The 21,483-nt window shown below is 44.4% G+C and overlaps 1 protein-coding gene across 1 annotated transcript in view; it reads right to left on the bottom strand.

The window, feature by feature from the left end:
* FER1L6 (fer-1 like family member 6) overlaps positions 1 to 21,483 on the bottom strand; it is a 196,272-nt gene that overhangs the window by 11,101 nt on the left and 163,688 nt on the right. The window contains exons 36-39 of the mRNA XM_002710764.6: positions 17,347 to 17,435; positions 16,826 to 16,924; positions 13,452 to 13,693; positions 12,022 to 12,185 (exon numbers count right to left, since the gene is read on the bottom strand). Of these exons, the coding sequence (XP_002710810.4) occupies positions 12,022 to 12,185; positions 13,452 to 13,693; positions 16,826 to 16,924; positions 17,347 to 17,435 (594 nt within the window). The remainder of the gene's footprint in view (positions 1 to 12,021; positions 12,186 to 13,451; positions 13,694 to 16,825; positions 16,925 to 17,346; positions 17,436 to 21,483) is intronic.

Below are 21,483 nucleotides of genomic sequence, written 5' to 3'. Positions count from 1 at the left end.
CGCCGGCTGGCTTTCTCGGGGGCTGCACAGGTGTTCCCCTTAGATGTTCCTGGTGCATGCCGTCTCTCTCCTCCTTTATAGTCCTCCTCCGCCAATCCTAACTCGGCTGCCCACACGCCGAGTACGCTGCTCTCCAATCAGGAGCAGGTCCTACAGTTTATTGGTTGAACTGGAGGCAGCTGTGCGGAAGCTGTTTACTTCTCTCCCAGCGCCATATTGTGGGAGAGCAGATGCATAGAATAAGTCTTAATTCCAGTAACTCAGTCCAGTCCGGGCTGCTCCCCACAGGCATCTGGGCTGCGAACCAGCCGACGGGAGATACATCCTCTCTCTTTCTGTTTTGGTCTCTCTCTCTCTCTCTCTGTTCCTCTGCTTTTCAAATAAATAAAATTTAAAATAAACCCTGACCCTCTCTGGTATGAGGCATGTTCATACATTAATGTGGAATGTGCCCTGGCAAAATCCCATAGGAAAAGGAGTATGTATGCATACATACATATGCACATGCACATAAGCACACATGTAACATACATGCATATGGATGTGCACATATTGTGTGCAGTATCTTAGGTGAGTGGAGTAATATTCTCATCCTAGGAATTCCATTTCTGAGTAGCTGAATCAAGGAAATAATGCAAAACTCAGAAAAAGTTTCCCACAAAAAGCTGAGTCATTCTTCCTTTAGATGTTCAAATTCCTGTTTGGTCTAGAGAGACATCTTAGATACTTCTTGCATTTTCCTTGACCAATACCTGGGGTCAGCTATTTCTTCCACAAACCCTGTTTGTTTCTTGGTAGGAGTTGGTGTTTAGAAATGTGGACTCGCCGGCACCGCGGCTCAATAGGCTAATCCTCCGCCTACGGCGCCGGCACACCGGGTTCTAGTCCCGGTCAGGGTGCTGGATTCTGTCCTGGTTGCCCCTCTTTCATGCCAGCTCTCTGCTGTGGCCCAGGAGTGCAGTGGAGGATGGCCCAAGTCCTTGGGCCCTGCACCCCATGGGAGACCAGGATAAGCACCTGGCTCCTGGCTTTGGATCAGTGCAGCGGCCATTGGAACCAACGGAAAAGGAAGACCTTTCTCTCTCTCTCTCTCTCTCTCTCTCTCACTGTCCACTCTGCCGAAAAGAAAGAAAGAAAGAAAGAAAGAAAGAAAGAAAGAAAGAAAGAAAGAAAGAAAGAAAGAAAAAAGAAATGTGGACTCAGGAGCTGGGAGACTTCTTTGTTCCCGGATGATTTTATTTGCAGGTCTTTTCAATAGACAGAGCTAGACATGAGCCCATGGTGATACTTAAAAAACAAGTAAGGAAAAAATTCATTTCTCATTATCAGAAATGACTGTTACACCAACTCTTGATTCTAAAATGTGGTAATTAAGGAACATAAATAAGCATTTATCCTTTTTTTAAGGTGGGAAGGAAGGTGACTGTAATTTACTCCCACTTCATGGGGGAAGTTCTTAACAGATGCATGGCAATTCATGAGAAGAAGCAATGACAGAGGAAATGAGAAACAGATGACAGACAGACAGGTGGATAGAGAGATGGAAGGGAAGAAGGAAGAAAAGAATTAAGGCAGGGTGGGGGAAGTTCTTTTACATAGCCAATGAAATAGTGCACCAAGGTCCCCTCTGGTTGCTGGAAACTTTGATTGAAAGGTGATGACAACAGGATTGACTCACAATGCCAACCAGTTACCCACTAAATGCAGAATAAGAAATGGGTCTTTACGATGCAGGGATATTGTGAGTGCCAACATCACCAAGTGAGCAAACAGCTACATAAGGGTGAGACCATCTGGTAGCATGCGCTGCCTGCCATGACTCACTAAGAGGGAAACAGTATCACATTTGATGTATTGTTGCCAAACATGTTTAACTGGAGCCTGATTGAGCTGTTGTACTTAACTTCTAGTACACGGGAAAAAATGGAGATTAAAAAAAAAAAGCAATGAATCAGGCCTAGTCTCATGAAATAGTTGATGTTATAGGGGGAAAAACTTTCAGAGGGCTGTTTAAAATAAAATCAGCCAGGGGCCGGTGCTGTGGTGTAGCAGGTAAAGCCGCCACCTGCAGTGCCAGCATGCCATATGGGCACCAATTCGAGACCTGGCTGCTCCACTTCCCATCCAGCTCTCTGCTATAGCCTGAGAAAGCAGTAGAGGATGGCCCAAGTCCTTAGGCTGCTGTACCTGCGTGGGAGACCTGGCGGAAGCTCCTAGCTCCTGACTCCTGGCTTCGGATCGGCCTAACTCCAGCCGTTGCGGCCATTTGTGGAATGAACCAGCAGATGGAAGACTTTCTTTCTCCCTCTCTCTCTCTGCCTCTCCCTCTCTCCCTCTCTCTCTCTGCCTCTCCCTCTCTGTAACTCTGCCTTTCAAATAAATAAATAAACTTTTAAAAAATAAAAACAAAATCAACCAAAGAGATATAATAACCAAAAGTAACACAAGGACCATGGTTGAATTCTGTTTTGAAAAAAAAAAAAAAAAGGAAAAGAAAGCACCATTTTTTATAGACAGAGAAATGAATATTATTAAATTAATCAATCCTTTCCTATGTGTGATGATGACATTGTGTTATATAAGGGAACACCCATAATCTTAGGAAATGCATGTTGAAGCATTTAGGCGGTAAGTATCAGAAGAACTTCAGCTTACTCTAAAATAGTTCAGTCAAAAAATATACATGTCAGGGTTGGTCCTGTGGCACATCAGGTTAAAGCCCCAGCCTGCAGCACCAGCATCCCATATGGGCGCTGGTTCGAGTCCCGGCTACTGCACTTCCAATCCAGCTCTCTGCCATGGCCTGAGAAAGCAGTAGAAGATGGCCCAAGTCCTTGGGCCCCTGTACCTGTATGGGAGACCTGGAAGAAGCTCCAGGCTCCTGGCTCCTGGCTTCAGATTAGTTCAGTTCTGGCTGTTGCAGTCATTCAGGGAGTGAACCAGTGGATGGAAGACCTCTCTTTCTTTCTCTGGCTCTACCTCTCTCTGTAACTCTGTCTTTAGAATAAAATAAAATAAATCTTTAAAAAATGCATGCATTCCCACATAATCATCATAAACCCAAATATATAGATAAAATAAATATGAGGCAGTGTTGAATCTTGGTGGTAGATATCTGGATGGATGATTACTGTCCTACTTTTCCAACTTCTCTGCATGCTTTAATTTGTTAACTGAATAAATATTATTGTTGAGAAAAAAACACAGTAATTAAATGATGATGTCACTATTTTGAGGCTGGAGAGTTAAGAATAAAATTGATCATAAATGGCAGGGGAATGCTCATTATAACATTGAGTAAAACACAATGAAGCAAATGTTCTCTTAAAAACTATGGAATGAACTAAAAGCTATATGAGGAGAAATTACTGGGATAACTAAAATCTTAGCAATAATGTTCTTTAGGTGGTTGCACATATGAGTGCTATTTTGTCCTTTCTACTTTTGTTTACTTTTCAAGTTTCCTATAAATGTGTGTTATACACTTTATTTAAACAATGATCCTCATATAAAAATACCCCCATGCCCTGCTGCTACAGGATCTGATTTTGCTACACGTTAAGTGATGTCTACCAGCTGCTTCAGCTAAGCTGTGAGCTCTGGGATGCTGGGAGTTTGTCTGATTCAGTGTTGAACCCTTTACCCTCGCCTGTGAGTGTGTAGCCAAATGAGGTGGGAGCACCAAAACCTCCCATTGATTGCAGTTTTTGACATCCCCTGGGCTTCTCCAGGCTACCTGCTGATTTCTGGAATCCACCTGTAAAGAAATGTCCTGATCGCCAGCTCTTTCAGGAAGGATTCTGCCCTCACCAGCTGCTTTCCCTAGCGTTCAGCGGGATGAGGCGTGGAAAATGGGCATCACAAAGTGTCACGTGGAACAGGCTCCAAACTCCCTTCCCTTCTGCCAAAACGCACTGGTTTCCCAGCAGTGCCCTGGAGCTGTGTTCACTTACCACAAGGACAGCCACATTCCACACTAGGAGCCCTGTCATCCAAACGTCTACACCGCACTGCGTGGGGATTCTGATAAGCAGCTTCAAAAACAACCTGGCAGGTGGCAGTGCCCATAAGCAAAGCACTTTCTGCCTGCCAGTGACTGGAACAGAGACAGCAACGTTTCTAACGTGGGCTTCAAAGGAGGGAGTGCCATAGGTAACAGGTGGCTAGCCAGGAGTAGCTGAGGTCGCTGGCTCCTCCATGCAGGCCATCTGCACTGCTGATCCTTTCCAGCTGTGGCAGATGGCAGCTTCTTCAAAATGACCACTCAGAACCATCGCAAGCCAAAAATAACCAACATGACTGCCGGCAGCATCCTTGCAATGACCTTTATAAAGTCACTATAATAAAATTATCGCAGTGGACATACCCACTCCCATAATGCACTGGAAGCCATGACACTTGTGAGTTTTCCAAAAATGGGCAAGGAAATGGGGAGTATTCAAGCCTGTCTCCAGGCTCCACCCATTTTGAGTATTCAATTACACCCCTCTAAGACACAACCCCCTATGCGTACAGCTCCTTTACGGGACGGACCCAAGCCTTGTTGAGGGCAGCTGTCTCCAGAACATGCCTGCACTCACTCTCCAGTGTGTACTGAGTTTTACAGGCAAGTGGCTCTTGCTCCTCTCCTAATCTTTACCTAGACCCAGCCCCTGATGACAAGAGCGCAGCTTGGGCAGGGGTGGAATTAGGAATGTTCTAGAAATGCACCTGGGTGGCAAGCCAGTCAGGCTGCAGACACGGAAACTGAGACAGGTGGACAGCAAGTCCTCCCAGGGACAGGCAGGGTTTCCCCTTGCCATTTTACTCTGGGGACCTCCAATTTGCTGGCTCTTCAGGAGAAAGTGGTGCTTCACCTTCCTGGTTGCAGCTCTTGGTTATTTCCCCTGGATCGCACCCCTCCTGCAGGCCAGGCAGGGCATCAGGACCAGCTTGCATCCTGAGGTCAAAGCTCCGACATCAACTACTGATTTAGGCAAGAATGAAGTCAATGCTTGCATCCCCTTTGGGAGATATGAGGGTAAATGCACTTTAAAAATAAGAGGCTGACCTCTCCCTGTTGGACATAAGGGAAGGGATTTTCCCCTCTTTTTCTTAGAGCATTTACTTTAGAGGAGTTGTAATTTTAAGTACTTCCTCCTTTTGGAATGTGTATAAATCCTTTTGAAACCTGGATAGGGCTTTTGTCTTTAACACCCAAGACTGTCTTTTCCAAGGACCTAGGAACCAGCTCTGTGAAATGTCTACATCGAGGGAGCCAGAAACCCCATTCCCAGTTTCTGTGGGAGGGAGCAGCCTAACTTCAGGAGCACCTTGCTCCAAGTTGCAAAACCACCTCCTGTCCTAATGATACAGGATTTTGCTGTCCCTCCACACAAATCCAGTCAGGTAACACAGGTGGCCACCCCAACTATCACGTGACTCTGGCATGAACTCGTCATCATACGGTGCTGTCCAGTCCTCTTACTTGCTTTGCTTATTTTGAAATTACTCATTTGTATGTCATGGGTTACAGCTACTTGGCTACATGAAAGGGTGGAATTTCTTTCTCTCTGGGCAATCTCATAGCAGGATCTTTGGGATGCAAAGAACATTCTAGTTTAACTCTGTAGTAAACCCATTTTCCTCACTACCTCTGTGGGGAGGCTTTCTGGGTTGGGCGAATATTTATTTTTCAATTGGATTTCCCAAAAGGCATCATTTCAGACTTCACATCCGTGGGGAAGATTGCTGACGGCTCCAGGACCGGTTTGGATGTCCCTTGTGTGTCCATGGCCCTCTGCCATGGTGAAGGCCAAGGAAGGTAGAAGCAGACACTTGGGGTTGAATCCCATCCTCTCTTGACTAGCTGTGTGACATGAGGCTAGTTAATCCACCTCTCTGTGTCTCTTTATCTATAACATGGGGATTGATAACAGACACATAGCTCATCAAGTTTTAACAGATAAATGAGTCAATATACATTAAATGTTTAGAACTGGGGAAATCAGGGGTGGGCATATGATGTGGTTGCTTGGGATGCCTGTATCCCATATCAGAGTGTCTGGGTTCAAGCCCTGGCTCAGCTTCTAACCTGGCTTCCTGCTAATATGCACCCTGGAGGCAGACACAGAAACTGAGACAGGAGGACAGCAAGTCCTCCCAGGGAAAGGCAGGGTTTCCCATTGCCATTTCACTCTGGGGTCCTCCAATTCGCTGTCAAATGCTTGGGTCATTGCCATCACGTTGGAGACCCTGGTTGAGTTCCAGCCTCCTGACTTCAGCCTGGCTCAGCTCTGACTGTTGCAGACATCTGGGGAGTGAATGAGCAGATGGAAGATCTCTGTCTGCCTTTCAAATAAAAATGAAAATAAATAAAAATTTTAAAAGAAGTACAGAAATCAGTGAAGTCCTCCCTCCATGGAAACAGACAGAGGCTATCTGTTCAGAGCTTACACAGCGAGGTCACAGAGCCTACAAGCTCACACAGACCCACTACTTGACAGAGTGCCAAAGACAGAGAAGGGAGCACAAAGCTTTAGTAGGCGGAGAGGGAAGGCTGCAGACCTGCTATAATTGCAGGGCGTTGGCATGGGGACACTGGAAGCAGGTTAACTCTGTGATTAGTTACAGGAAGACATTGAGAAGAAGAGGTTAAAATGCATTGTGGATCAAGTTCTGACTGCGTTAGGCTGAGGGCTGCAGAGGCTGGGGGTCAGAGTCCCATCACCACACACAACCTGACCATTGTCAGTTTGCACATTCAGTCTTTCAGACCCGTGGCTGGCACGGTCAGCTCATACTAGCAATACTTGTGATTGCAACCTTCCGCGCACTCTACACTCTGCACACTGATGCTTGCAGGCTCTGCCCCACGAGGTGACAAGCTCCTTGAGGTGGGGGCCAGGAGCTGAAGCGTACTCATCTCTGGATTTCAGACGGCCCTGTCAAAGCCCTCCCCAGAAGGCTACATGGTTGAACAAATGAACGGCTGAAGGAGCAACTTAACATCAAAGAGAAATGAAGAGCATTTGATGAACAGCTCTTATGCTTAACCAAAGATCCTTTGAAACAACCTCTTGTGAAAGTGCATCATCTCATACAATTCACCAGCAGCACCATTTATGAAGTGGCTAAAATATGTGGTTAGAGGTTCTGTTTTTGCACTCTTCCATTTTCTCATCTTTACCTAAAACCTAATTCCTAAGTATTAGATGTGTTTATTGTTGAAGGCATTTAGATATGTCAGGTTTGAGGGCTGGGCTTCATGGTGCAGCAAGTTAAGACACTGCCTCAACATTGTGATCTCATATGAACCCTGGTTCGAATCCCAGCTGCTCTACTTCCTACCTAGCTCCCTATTAATGCACCTGGGAAGGCAGCAGAACATAGCCCAAGTACTTGGGACCTGGCCACCCACATGGGAGACCTGGATGGAGCTTTGATTTGGCCCAGCCCTGGCTGTTTTAGCCATTTGGGGAATGAACCAGCCAATGGAATCAATCTCTCTCTCTCTCTCTCTCTCTCTCTCTCTCTCTGTAAATCTTTAAAGAGAAACTTCAGGCCGGCGCTGCGGCTCAATAGGCTAATCCTTCACCTAGCGGCGCTGGCACACTGGGTTCTAGTCCCGGTCAGGGCGCCGGATTCTTTCCCGGTTGCCCCTCTTCCCGGCCAGCTCTCTGCTGTGGCCAGGGAGTGCAGTGGAGGATGGCCCAAGTGCTAGGGCCCTGCACTCCATGGGAGACCAGGAGAAGCACCTGGCTCCTGCCTTCAGATCAGCGCAATGTGCTGGCTGCAGCACGCCAGCCGTGGCGGCCATTGGAGGGTGAACCAACGGCAAAAAGGAAGACCTTTCTCTCTGTCTCTCTCACTATCCACTCTGCCTGTCAAAAAAAAAAAAAAAAAAAAAAAGAGAGAGAGAAAGAGAGAAACTTCAGTTTTAAGGCATGTTTCTCAAGGAGGTGGGACCTGGGAATGGAGGAAATGCTTTGTTGCTGAGCAGTAGTTTAAGCCAAATTCTGACATTTACTGAACACTAAATATGTTCTATACCCACAGACTCCATCTCATTTAAGTGTCTGTGAAGTGACATTTTCTGTTTTCACAGGTAAGGAAGCTAGGGCTCAGGGAAGTAAAATTGCCTAAGGTGATACACTTGGTAAATAATGGAGCCAGGCTTTGAACCCAAGTGACCTTGAACCACTGTGAACCTCCTGCCCTGGGTCCATCTAAACTACCATCCTCCCTTCCATTATTACCCATCACACTCCCTGGGCTGCTCCAGAAAGTCTGTGAAGCTTTTAACCCAAACGTGTTTTCTGATGCTCAGAAGTCCTCAAGTCCTCTGTAGAATCCAGAATTATTCAAAAGTGTGCACATCCTCACGCAGGAGGCAGCTCACTGCCACCATGTCTGCCAGACCTCCCTCCAGGGCACCCAGGACAGAGGAGATCCAAGAACTCTCCAAAGCCAAAGAGAGACACTCTGCATTGAATCAATCAACCCAGAAAGCAAATTTCCCACATGAATGTCTCCTTTATGGTCCAGCCATCACAGAAAAAAAAAAAAAAGATAAATGAATTCAAATTGCTGTAACAACCTGACATACCCAGGCTTTGGCAATGCAGGGACAGGGTATCAGTACAGACAGGACAAAGATCATGAAAATCACTACTATTATGGTAGGATTAGGATTGTGAGGAGTAAAGACATTTGGTTCATTTTCAAGATAAGGTGAACAAATGTGTGTAGAAAATTACTACTAGCTGGCATAACAGCTCGCAGATATGTAGAAAGCTAGGTTACCAGCCACAAAGTGCTTATACTTAGAAAGTCCCAAAGCAAATCGGGTATTGAGCAACTAGAACATTACGGGTGGTTAATACAGCAAAACTTAAACAAATGGAGATAATAAATTTTCAGCAATGTCTGGGAAGATTGTAATCCCGTAGTACTCAGTCAGTCAGGAAACGGGGGAAGGACCTGCATGCTAGGGATAAATTGCTTGCTGTAATTGTACTGTGTGTGTCTGCCTGTCAGACACCCGATCTGGCAAAGCCATTCATTCAGCCTTGTTTTCACTGCACTTCCCATGTCTGAGCCTATCCTTTGAGTGGACAGACAAGGATATCTCACACAGGATTATAAACTCAAGTGTTTCTATGGGTCTCACTCCAGTCTAGGAAGACAGATCAGAACAGCCCAAAAATGCCTTCATGTGTTTTCCACCATGTCCCAAGACAATCCACCCAAATCCTCTGATCTTCCTTCCACTAAAGTCTTCCTGCCTACTTTCCCATGTCTTTACAACCTTGCTTTCTACTTAAAAAAAGGGGGGCGGGCAGTGCTGTGGCTCACTTGGTTAATCCTCTGCCTACGGCACCAGCATCCCTTATGGGTGTCAGGTTCTAGTTCTGGCTGCTCCTCTTCCAGTTCAGCTCTCTGCTGTGGCCCGGGAAGGCAGTAGAGAATGGCCCAAGTGTTTGGGCCCCTGCACCCGCATGGGAGAGCAGGAGGAAGCACCTGGCTCCTGGCTTCAGATCAGCGTCACTCCGGCCGTAGTGGCCATTTCGGGGGTAAACCAACAGCAGGAAGACCCTTCTCTCTGTCTCTCTCTCTCTCACGTGTCTAACTCTATCTGTCAAATAAAAAAAAATAAAAAAAAGTATTTGTTTACTTGAGAGGAAGAGTTACAAAGAGAGGGAAAGACAGAGAAAGAGAGGTCTTCCATCTGCTGGTTTACTCCCCATATGGCTGCAATGGCCGGAGCTGAGCAAGTCTGAAGCCAAGAGCCAGGAGATTCTTCCATGTCTCCTACGTAGGTGTAGGGGTCCAAGCACTTAGGCCATCTTTCATTGCTTTCCCAGGTCATAAGCAGAGAGCTGGATTGGAGGAAGAGCAGGTGGGACATCCAGCCCCCATACAGGTTGCCAGCACTGCAGGTGGAGGCTTATCCTGCTACGTCACAGCACTGACCCCTTGCTCTCTACTTTCTAAAGTGACACTTCGATAACCATGTAAGTCACTGTGTGTTGATGTGTTCATTTTCAAAAAAAAAAAAAAAAAGCCTACTGAACACTTCCTATGTGAATGCTGCACTCAGGAAGGAAACCAGAGAATCTCTTTGATGGTAGGGCCTATGTCATGTTTCTGTACATTTTATACCATTACCAGTAAAAAAGGCAAAAAAATTATTTGAACTAAAAAAGAAATTTATTTATTTATTTAAGAGGCAGAGAGATGAAGGTGGGGGGTGGGGGGGAGGGAGAGGGTGCTCCCTTGCACGGGATTACTCTGCAAACGCCAACTGGCCAGGCAAAACCCAGGAGCCAAGAACTCAATCCAGGTCTCCAGTGTGGGTAGCAAGATCACAATTGCTTGAGCCATCACCTGTTGCCTCCCAAGGTTCCCGTTAGCAAGAAGCTGGAATCAGGAGCCAGTTGTGGGAACCAAACCCATGTACTCCATGATGGACTGTGGGCATCTTAACTGCTAGGCTAAATGTCTGTCTCTAATTTAATCAAAAGCACCTGCCTTGATGACTGATATTATATAACCATGCTTACATCATTTCTGCTGACTAGTTGACGGAAACCAGAATTATGTCATGAGATGAGAATTAGGGTTTCTGGCCTTCTGGGCTCCCATTTCTCAGCTGACCTCTTGCCACAGGCTGATGGTCCTGCCCGGTGCGGGAGCGGTCCTCCTGCATGGGACTGCTCTGCGCCTCGGCCAGTGTCCATCACGTTTCTTCCACCACAGCAGACAGCAGCGTCTTCTTCACCCAGAAAATGCCCTTCCTTGTCCTTTGCTCTTGAAAAATCTGTGACCTCTTCTGCTTGACCCCTCAGCTCCCTCAAAGAGAATTCGGTCCCTCCCTCCCATGTCCCTCCCCGGAGTTTTGCACTTTGATTATTTGCTGCTAGACTAGATTGTGGATGTCATTCTCCCTCTCATGGGCCTCTGAGCTGGTTGAAGGTAGAGGCCATAAATCATTCAATTCCAACTTCATTTATTCATCTGACAGATACTGATTGAGCCTCTGTCACCGGCTAAGCCTGAAGTCCAGATCCACGCCCAGAAGCTGACATGCAGTAAGCCTTCGTGAACCATTTGCAGGACCTGGGAAAATGGTCCTGGCCAGAGCCTCAGTCTCTTCCCTTAGTCTCACCCACCAGAGGGCTGAAAATTGAAAATGGAGGGAAGAGAAAACCTCCCAGGAAACAGGATACAAGCAGACACCATGGGGTCATTCCAGCAGCTTCTATATACCCATGAGGAACAGGGGAATCCCTGCCTCACCCCCACTGGGACCCGAGAGAAGGGAGAGAAGCCAGCAGAAGATCCCGGCTGCACAGTCTCGGCGCCTCTCCTCAACCTCTCTGTAACATAGACGCACCCTCTCCTGTTGCAGAGGAGCCGCGAGGAGACCGAACCTAAGGGAAGAAGAACTTTCTTCCCAAGAAGAGAGGGCTTCCGAATGGTCATAGCAACTTTAATTAAACGGTGGTCATTTTCCATGAACCTTTTGAAAAGCCCCTTTGTGTCTGTGAAAGGCTAGCAGTTCGTGCAATGCATGCTGCACTTGTGTGGACCGCGTAGGTGAAGCTGAGAAAGATGTAACTGCCTCTTCCTTTGACCCTCTGGAGGGAGTTTTAAAAGGATAGATTACGTTTTAAATTGAGTCTCACATTTGAGGGTGAAGGAATAAGTTAGCGACATTAAAATTGTACATTAGTTGGGACTTGATGCAAAATTTCAAGCAATGTTGAAAAAAAAATTAATGCCAGGGGCACAAGTTCAGGCCAAAATGATAGAAAACCACCTCACAGAGATAACTATTAAATCAAGTATGCTGAAATATGGAAAGCTTAATGCATTTGTAAAGCTTTAAAAATTCTTACCTCTCAGCGGAACGTCTGCTTAAAGGGCTCTATGTCACTTCAAAGCACTTAGCTTGAAGTTCACGAAATGACTCATTTAGAGAGCATGATGTCCCCTGGCTCCCCCACCCCCATCCCACCCCCAACAGCTGTCACTTACTGTGAGTTCTTTGCTTTTAGCAAAAGGCCACCAGCCACGAACACGCTTCTGCTGGAATATGGAGATCTTGCTGTCCTCACTCGCGTTTTCAAACTTGGTGAGCTCACAGGCTTTGGCAGATTTGGCTGCCCGAGGGAAACTGTTGAGGTTCAGTTCCAAGGAGCCTACGGAGAGAGGCCCATAACCGATTGGGAAGGGCATTTCAGAGTCATGGAAGGGCTTTTCAAACACCACCTGCCTTTACCCGTTCACCTCTTCTCCCGCTCACCACTAGTCCTTCAGTCAGCATCACACTGGATCATAACTGCTTGCTCAGGATTGGAAATGCAAATGAGACCTAGGCATGTTTGATGCTACCCAAGGAGGGATAAGTGGTAGCAGGTGGGAGACAAGGGCACAGCTACCACAGTTAACTGGCAAGCTTCAGTTTTGGGCGTCTTCACTGCTGGGTGCCTTCTCTGTGCCTGGAGTGCAGCTCCCACTCTGGGTTATGCTCCTCAGCTTTCTCCTGTCTCAGCGCTGGCCACCTCTGTGAGCCTTCTTCCCTCTCTCTCACCTTCCTCTTCCATGCCAGGCAATAAATCTTCCTGCCTTTATGCCCACTCTGCAGGGCAGATAATGAGCCCAAGTGGGTTCTTGACAATGTTTTCTTAAGGAGCAAATGTAAAGCAGTGCATGATACTGCCATGAGAGGGTACTTCTCATGCATTTCTCTTTGACAGCTTGTTACTATTACCAAAGTAATTGCTGTTAAATGTGAAAAATTTAGAGTGTGCATTCAAACAAAACAATAGGAATAGGAATGGAAAAAAATTTTCATAATACCATCCCCAAAAGTTGACTGTGGCTCTACATATTCTCTCTCTCTCTTTCTCTCCCTCCCTCTCCCTCTCTTTTATATCTAGAACTTTCTCTTTCTCTTATACATATAAACATATTTTTGCAGAAATGAGATTTTTCCACTCATTTTTCACCTAATGCACCACTCACAACTCTTAACTTATTAAATATTCCAGTTTTGGTAGTGGCCACAGGGTTACCCCTTACTGAATGCTACTATGTGTGAGGCACTGTTGTTTGTGGTCTAATTGTACTACCATGTTTACAACTCCATCATCCTTGAAAGTATGTGATATTATCATCCTCATTGTACAACAGAGGGAAATTGAGGCACACAGTAGACCTCTACTTGGCTCAGAGTTCAACAGCTTCTTATTGACAGAGCCAAGATCAGCTTACATCTGCTACCACGTGGATGCTCTACAGCTGATTAAGTCAGCCCCTTCTTGATAGCTATATGGGCTGTTTCTAAAATTTTCCTGTCATAACTAACTCCAGAATTATTTCTTTGTCACTAAATCAGGCCAACCTCCACTAAAGCTAGACAGATCCTTAACCATAACGTGTATCTGACGAAGCTGCTGGCTTACCCAGGAAGTCATCTGAGGACAGCCTTTCAAAATCCCAAACCTGGAGCACCAGCACAGCTGGGGTCTTGCACTCCATCTTCTCCAAGGAAAAGATGTTCTCCCTCTTGGTAATGACCATTTGCTTCTCAGCGGGGAGATACTGAAAGGGGAACAGGAAGCGCCAGTTGAAGTTGCCCTCCCCAGTCAGGGAATTGTAATGCACGTCTGTCTCCTGCTTGTCGTCTTCCAAACCCTTTATCCACCTGAGGAAAGATGCAGACAAACTTAACCGCTCAGAGCACATAATGCAGGCATCGGTATAATCAAGAGTAACTGAGCTTCTTTCAATGTGGTCACAGCTCAGAGTTTTAAAATTGCATAATTAGCTTCAGATGGAAGTGTTCATTTTCATATGAAAGAGGAAAATAGGGGCCAGGAAGTCTGAATCAGAAATAAGACTTCATTTCGAGGCAGGGTAGGGAAGAGTCTCCAGACCTGAAGTCTCCACAATCGAGACAGAAAATTCCAGAAGCAGGAAGTGAAAGAGTAACCTGAATCCTTGCCTCCCTTGGAGCCTTCTTTGTAAGGGTTGCTACCTCTGTTCCTGAGCCTTAGAACAAGAGGACCCACTATACTGAGGTTTGTGAAATTGGGCTGGTTTAGATCTGTGCTGTCAGGTCTGGAATTGCTCCCTCCTCTCTAGTTTCAGGCTTCAAAAGCCCAGCAGATCTGCATCAGTGTGGCATGGTTGGGGGGTGGGGGCTGCCCATCCTCTCACCTGGACTCCAGTCTGGCTCTTTTCTTTATTAATTGTACAGTCATAGACAAGTTGTTTAGGCTCTCTGCATTTAAGATATAACATCTGCACAATCCTTTGTGTTTTCTAAATTATCTGTAATGCTCTAGCTTCCTAGTATCATTTTATCTTCCTCCTCCATCTTCAGTATAATATATGCCATAATTAATACATGGTTCCCTAGTACTTTATGTTGGACTGATTACTGAAAAAAAAATAGGTACTTTTTATTCAAACTAATTGGTAATCCATACCCCTTGCTTTCTGAAAACAGACACCTTTCTTCCCTTAGGCAGGAGACTGAAGAGTGAAGACTCTTCTTATCACATGCAAGTGGTACCACTCAGGGTATAGGCCCAATTATGTAGCCTAAAAATGGTTCTCTCTTTCTCTCTCTCTCTCTCTCTCTCAAGGCAAAGAGAAGGCTAGGTGCTAGGGAAATGTTGGGGAGCAGAGATGGCCCTTGATTCATGGAAGTATAGTCATAAGGGAAAAGAGTGGAGGAATATGAGTGGGATGCAGAAGTCATCAGAGAGAGCTGTACAGAAGTCCTGTGGAAGAACAGTCCTGTGGTGGAACTCTAAGAAGGCTTAGTGTAATTAGAGAGCAAGGGGGAGTATAGTATGAGATGAGGCTGGAGAGGTAGGCACGGGCTAGTCATACGGGATAGATTAGGACATCTTAGGAACTGAGATCTCTGTCTAGAGAGATGGGATGTCACTGTAGGGTTTTAAGCACAGAATGGACATGATTAGATTGTGTTTAGAAAAGATAACTCATGCTTAAAACTAGAGACCAAATCACTGGCAGGGAGGAGTGACTGCAGAGAGGCCAGTGCAGAGAATATTGGTGTTGCAAGGGTGTGAGCATGAGGTGATGGAGGAAAATACTAAGGAGGAGGTGTGGGGGGGATAGGGGAAAAGGATGGTGCTGATAACTCTGGGAGGTAAAATGGGTAACATTTGGTGGCACATCAGAAATAAGGGAATCCACAAGCAAAGGTTCTATAGAGGCTCCCAACAGTGAATGGATGATGATGCCTGAGATCAGGAATGATAAGGAAGAAACAGTCTTGGGGATTAAGATCATCACTGTGGTTTTAGACTTGTTGAGTAGGAGGTATTGTTTTTGAGCAATCTAAGTAGATAAACACACTGGGATAGGAGTTGTCAAGAATGGAGCCTGAAAGAGGGCAACTAATGCCACTGATTATCTGAACCACTTTATTCAAGTGGAATAGATGAAAATGTCAGCAAGCAAGACAAGAAGTGTGAGATGAGGAGATAGCCCAGGACAAGGTTATGAGCTGCTGAACTGCACCGTGGAGGGAAAGGAGCTCTCAACGGACACTGAGACGTGAGCAAGACGGGAGGAGAAAACCAGGAGTATGTCCTGCAAAGCTAAAGCAAGGACTTTTCAAAAAAGAAGGCATAGTTAACTATGTCAAATATTCCTTAGGGGTCAACAATATGAGAAATAATGGGAAAAAAAGATGTAGCAATCTGGAGAACACAGGAACCTTAGTGAGACCTGCTTTGGTGGAGTATTGGAAGGAAAGCCAGATTGGAGCTGGAAGAGAAGTGAATGGGGGGAGGGAAATGAAGAGAGCGAATAAACATCTCTTTCAATACATTTTAATGGGCCAGAGTTCTGGAAGTCTCAGCTTGAACTCTTCCAAAATCCCTCCATGTTGCAATCCATGGTAAAATACCTTTTTATAGGACACATTAATCTCTCCTGAACTGATGATTAGAAAGCAATTTCAGTGGATCTTAATTCTACTTTTAAAAAAAAGTTTATGTTTATGTGGGGTCATGCTACTTCTAATGCCCTTACTTTGTAATAATTTAAGTTGCTCTTATATGCTTGTCCTGAAAAAACAAAAAAATTTGAACAATCAGACATGCTTTGACTACCAAATGCATTGGTAAAGTGCATTCTGATGGTAGGATGTTTCTCGCTTTGGAAAGGCAAAGTGATATTAGCATGAGGCTAGAATGAGTTTGCTGCTTCTGAGATGAGTTTTAGTTGAGGGTGAAGATTTAAATCACTTTTGCTTCTGATTCTTCACCAACTTATTCCCCTCCTTGACTAGGGTCTAAAAGGAAGCAGAGCCAAGATGTAAGAGAAAGATAGAAAGTACTTCATTCCCTGCATCTTAGATTGGTATCTTTGTTGTTGTTGATGTTGTTATCAGTAGCACTAACAAACGGGAAGGTATAAATTTCAAGTTTTGTATTAAGTCTTAAAATCTGCTAAACAGGTCAGTCTTTCATGAACAGTGAAACATCTCTGCTGCTTTCAGTTTAAAGCTGGATATATTCTGAATGTCACTTCATAAAGTTTAGTTATCCAACATTTAACTGAAAGATGTTTATATAATAAGATTTCCTCATGAAAAATATTTCCATAGGGATAATTCTTAGCAAAATAACCAGACAAATGTTTGAACAAATAAAGTGGCCTTATCTGACAAAGTGAGTAACACAGGCTTCTTCTGTGGGATGTGGGTGTAGTATCTTCCATAAGGCATAGACCTGGCTAGAGATTAAAGCAGTGAGAAGGGTGAGGGAAGGGGGGCGGTTGTTGATGACTTTACCCTTTCACATAAATGTCACTTGATTTTTGGCCTGTGAAAATGTTCTCATCCTCTAGAATGACGTCCTCCGTGTTCCAGATGATCACTCTCAATTCATACCTGGGGTGAAGAGGACAGCATTTGATTGACGATCTTGAAGCTGAGTCATCTGCTGTCCATGTGCTTCTAGAATTGCTTTTGATCTACAACATTCTATAATTTTATACATTCAGAAAAATATCAACAAATTTTTGGTTCCATCAGAAGCAAAATTCAGACAAGGACCTTGTAATCAACACAGGCGTTATTTGCTTAAGGAAGATCTTTCTTCCATCAACCAGCATTTTTCAGCCGAGAAACTTGAAACTCAGAAGCCCCTGTCATAAGATGGGGCCACCACTTCAACCACCACCACTGCCATCTACTCCCTGCTGGAACTGGCCAGGTGGAAATCAAGGAACCTTACAGACACCAGATTGAACAGGAGGCTCTTGTCTGCTACCATGCTCTCGTCCCCTAAAGATGGGGTGCAGCTGACTCACCCTTTGGGTTTCCGAGGTGAAATATCAACAGGAGGTCCAGGTGGAGGCATATCCTTGGGAAACATGTCCACCCACATCTGCAGACGGCCCTTGTTAACAAAAGAAGACCTCCTTGAGCTTTAAGAGAGAGTTCAGGTAGGAAGAGGGACATGCAAAGTTAACTATTCATTATTTTAAAAGATCCTTCTACCAAAAATGGATATTAGGTATACCTTGGTACCTTTACACATGTGTAGGATACCTGCTGACAAAGGACTTTCATTTTTATTAGGATTTAGTCAAAGCAACGAGTAAACCCTCACTGAGCATCTGCCATATGGTAGACACAATGCTTTGTACTTGATACACATTATAAACTCTTCTCCCTTCTGGGTAGATGTTATTTCCACTGGCAGACAAGAATACATTTTACCCTTGCTTACACAAAATATCTAGTAGAGTCTGTATTCAACCCTTGTCTGTTACTTCTGGAAACTCTGCTCTTTCTACAAATTCTTAAGAATTAAAAGGTAACAATACTATTTGCCAGAAGTATTATCCTTCATTGCTTCAAATGTACCTTAACATCCATTATCTCACCAATGCTAACTCCAACCACTCTTCTGTTACATATTTGAAGAAACAAAGGTGTAGGCTGGCGCCGCGGCTCAATGGGCTAATCCTCCACCTGCGGCACCGGCACACCGGGTTCTAGTCCCGGTCGGGGTGCCGGATTCTGTCCCGGTTGCTCCTCTTCCAGACAAGCTCTCTGCTGTGGCCCGGGAGTGCAGTGGAGGATGGCCCAAGTGCTTGGGCCCTGCACCCGCATGGGAGACCAGGAGAAGCACCTGGCTCCTGGCTTCAGATCAGCATGGTGCACTGGCCACAGCGGCCATTAGGGGTGAACCAATGGAAAAGGAAGACCTTTCTCTCTATCTCTCTCTCTCACTGTCCACTCTGCCTGTCAAAAAAAAAAAAAAAAAGGTGTAGAAAGGTGAAGAAGACCATCTGAACTTCAGTGATGATCTAGTGGCTGAAATTTACCCTGCTTCAAGGGATTTGGAGATGTACAATCTGGGACATGCTTAATTGGACTTGCCCAAAATGGGGATTCCAATACAATCCCATCAAGGTTGCATGTACCAATGCCATCTTACTAGTCCAAGTGATCAATTTCAGTTCACAATTGATCACACTGATAGGTCTAAGAGTCAAAGGGATCACATAAACAAGACTAGTGTGTGCTAATACTAACTGATAGAATCAAAAAGGGAGAGAATGATCCAACATGGGAAGGGGGATACACAGCAGACTCATAGAATGGCAGATGTCCTAAACAGAACTCTGGCCTTAAGGCATTCAGATCTGGCTGAAGAGCCCATGAGAGTATTTTAGGCATGGAAAGCCAAGACATTCTGGTAAAAAAAAAAAAAAGAAAAGAAAAGAAAAGAAAAGAAAAGAAAAGAAAAGAAAAAAAGGACCTAAATGAAAAATCTCTGTGAGTGAAATCCCAGTAGAAAGAACGGGAGAACGGGCCATCAAAGAAGGAGGTACCTTTCTCTGAAGGGAGGAGAGAACTTCCACTTTGACTATGACCTTGTATAAATATGATCAGAGTCGGCGAACTCAAAAGGCTTCCATAGCCTTGGCAACTCATGACTAGAACCTAGAGAGATTACTGACGCCATAAACAAGAGTGAAAAATTTTTAAACAGGAGTCACTGTGCACTTACTCCTCATGTAGGATCTCTGTCCTTAATGTGTTGTTCAATGTGAAGTAATGCTATAACTAGTACTGAAACAGTATTTTATACTTTGTGTTCTGTGTGGGTGCAAACTGATGAAATCTTTACTTAATATATACTAAATTGATCTTCTATATATAAAGATAATTGAAAATGAATCTTGATGTGAATGGAATGGGAGAGGGAGCAGAGATGGGAGGGTTGTGGGTGGGAGGGAAGTTATGGGTGGGGGGAAAGCCATTGTAATCCATAAACTGTACTTTGGAAATTTATATTTACTAAATAAAAGTTTTTTAAAAAAAGAAAAGCCTGGTGGATCCCATGCTCAGCTCTTTTGAAAATATTCTAGATACCACATTAGCTTAGGCAAGAAGGAGAGTAGCTGATGGGACTAGATGGTCAGGAGAAATTCTGTAAGAAGGAAATAGAGCTTCTAACAGAGGGTGAAGAATAGGTAGGATTTCAGTGAAGGAGGAACTCTGATTAGGGAGAAAAAGGTTTTTCAGAGGAAGGACAATGTGAACAAGGATTCAGCACTTGGCAAGAAAAAAAAGAGACCTAAGGAAAATACAGTATGATTTATCCTTTAAAGATACATCAATATTCACTCAATCAAAATGTCACATCTGATGGGAAAAATGAGGGATCCCAAAAGATTTCAAACATGTGGTAGTTAATTTCAGGAAACCATAGCTTCTAGTTCTGCCATTCTTGTCTCTATCCCATATCACTAGGATGGCAGGGTGGATTTTCCTACCCTATTATAATATCCAAGTTACACAATGAGTAAGTCCAGTGCTGGGACAACACTCAGCCCAGAGTGTGGACAGAGCATGAGCTCAGGACTCAAACTGTGTTAAATCCCATCTCTGCTACTTACCAGCTGAGTAACTTTGAACATGACACTTAAACTCCCTAAAACTCAATTTCCTCATTTTCAAATAAGGTCATGATAAGCCTATCATAAAACTGTATTAAGGAATACAAGTGAGGTAATCCACTTGTCCAGGAAAATCTTAGTGTATATTTCTGGTACTAGTTTGATTATTATGTTTAATATTTTTACTTATTTATGTTCATTTTGTTTAAAAGACATATATATCTATTCATGCATATCTTTCAAATATCTCTCTCTCTCTCTCTCTCTCTCTCTCTCTCTCTCTCTCTTCCATCTGCTGCTCTGCTGGTTCACTGCTCAAATGCCTATGACAGCCAGGAATGAACAAAGCCAAAGTCAAGAGTCAGAAACTCCATTGAGGTCTCCCATATGCGTGGCAGGAAACAAAGTACTTGAGCCATCATCCGTCATTTCCAAGACTGTGCATTAGCAGAAAACTGGGTCAGAAGCAGAGCTGGGATTCAAACCAGGTACTCAGATGTGGGATGTGGGTATCCCAAGTGGCATCTTAACTGCTACACCAAACACTTGCCTTGTGGCTTGATTATTAATAGTACCCTCATTCACTCTTAAAATTGCCCCAGTGTGAGTTAACAATTTTATGGTCACCCAAAAAGGTGAGATAATTTATGTAAGGGCTTCATACACGGAAGGTTCTTATTCAAGCTGATCGTCTCTTCTCTTCTGACTCTTAACCCAGATCTGTATTTTTTTTACCTGCAGTATCTTCTTGTGCGTTCTTCAAGGTAAGCCACCAATGATGCTTCTCTGGGAAAAGTGTGTGTGTGTGTGTGTGAGAGAGAGACAGAGAGACAGAGAGACAGAGAGAGAGAGGAAGGAGAGGGAGGGAGGGGAGAGAGAGAGACAGAGACAAACACTTGGGCACATCCGATGGGTTTTGAAATTTCTCAAGTCAGGATTCCTTCAAAAGAGCTTGATAAGTCATTAAAAAGAAAAAAGCACTTAAGTAAGGATTTCAACAGTTTGTTCCCACACAGAAACATAAAGTGAAAAATAATAGATGATTTTTTTTTAAATGATGATGAAATCAGATCAGACCTATTGTCATGTTTAATCCCAGTGAGAGTCAAGTTGGGAATTGATAGTTTCTTTTCTTTTCTTTTTTTTTTTTTTTAACAGAAGATCAGTTTAGTGTACATTACTTAAGGTATACTAAGCTGATCTTCTGTATACTAAGATAATCGAAAATGAATCTTGATGTGAATGGAAGGGGAGAGGGAGTGGGAAAGGGGAGGGTGGTGGGTGGGAGGGACGGTATGGGGGGGAAAGCCATTGTAACCCATGAGACGTACTTTGGAAATTTATATTCATTAAATAAAAGATAAAAAAAAATAAAAAAATAAAAAAAATAAAAAAAAAAAAAGAAAAAAGCACTAAGTCCACCATTGGTTCCATGGCGGTTCCTCTGCTTCAGCATCCCTGATGCTGTTGCACTTGTGAGTTTGAGGGGGAGGACATTTAGTTTAGCAGTACCCCTGGTCTGTGGGTTCTTGA

The sequence above is a fragment of the Oryctolagus cuniculus genome, chromosome 6, assembly GCF_051225735.1.
Source record: "Oryctolagus cuniculus isolate XC-2025 breed Fujian yellow rabbit chromosome 6, ASM5122573v1, whole genome shotgun sequence".
NCBI lineage: Eukaryota > Metazoa > Chordata > Mammalia > Lagomorpha > Leporidae > Oryctolagus > Oryctolagus cuniculus.
This window is presented reverse-complemented; position numbering and strand designations above follow the sequence as displayed.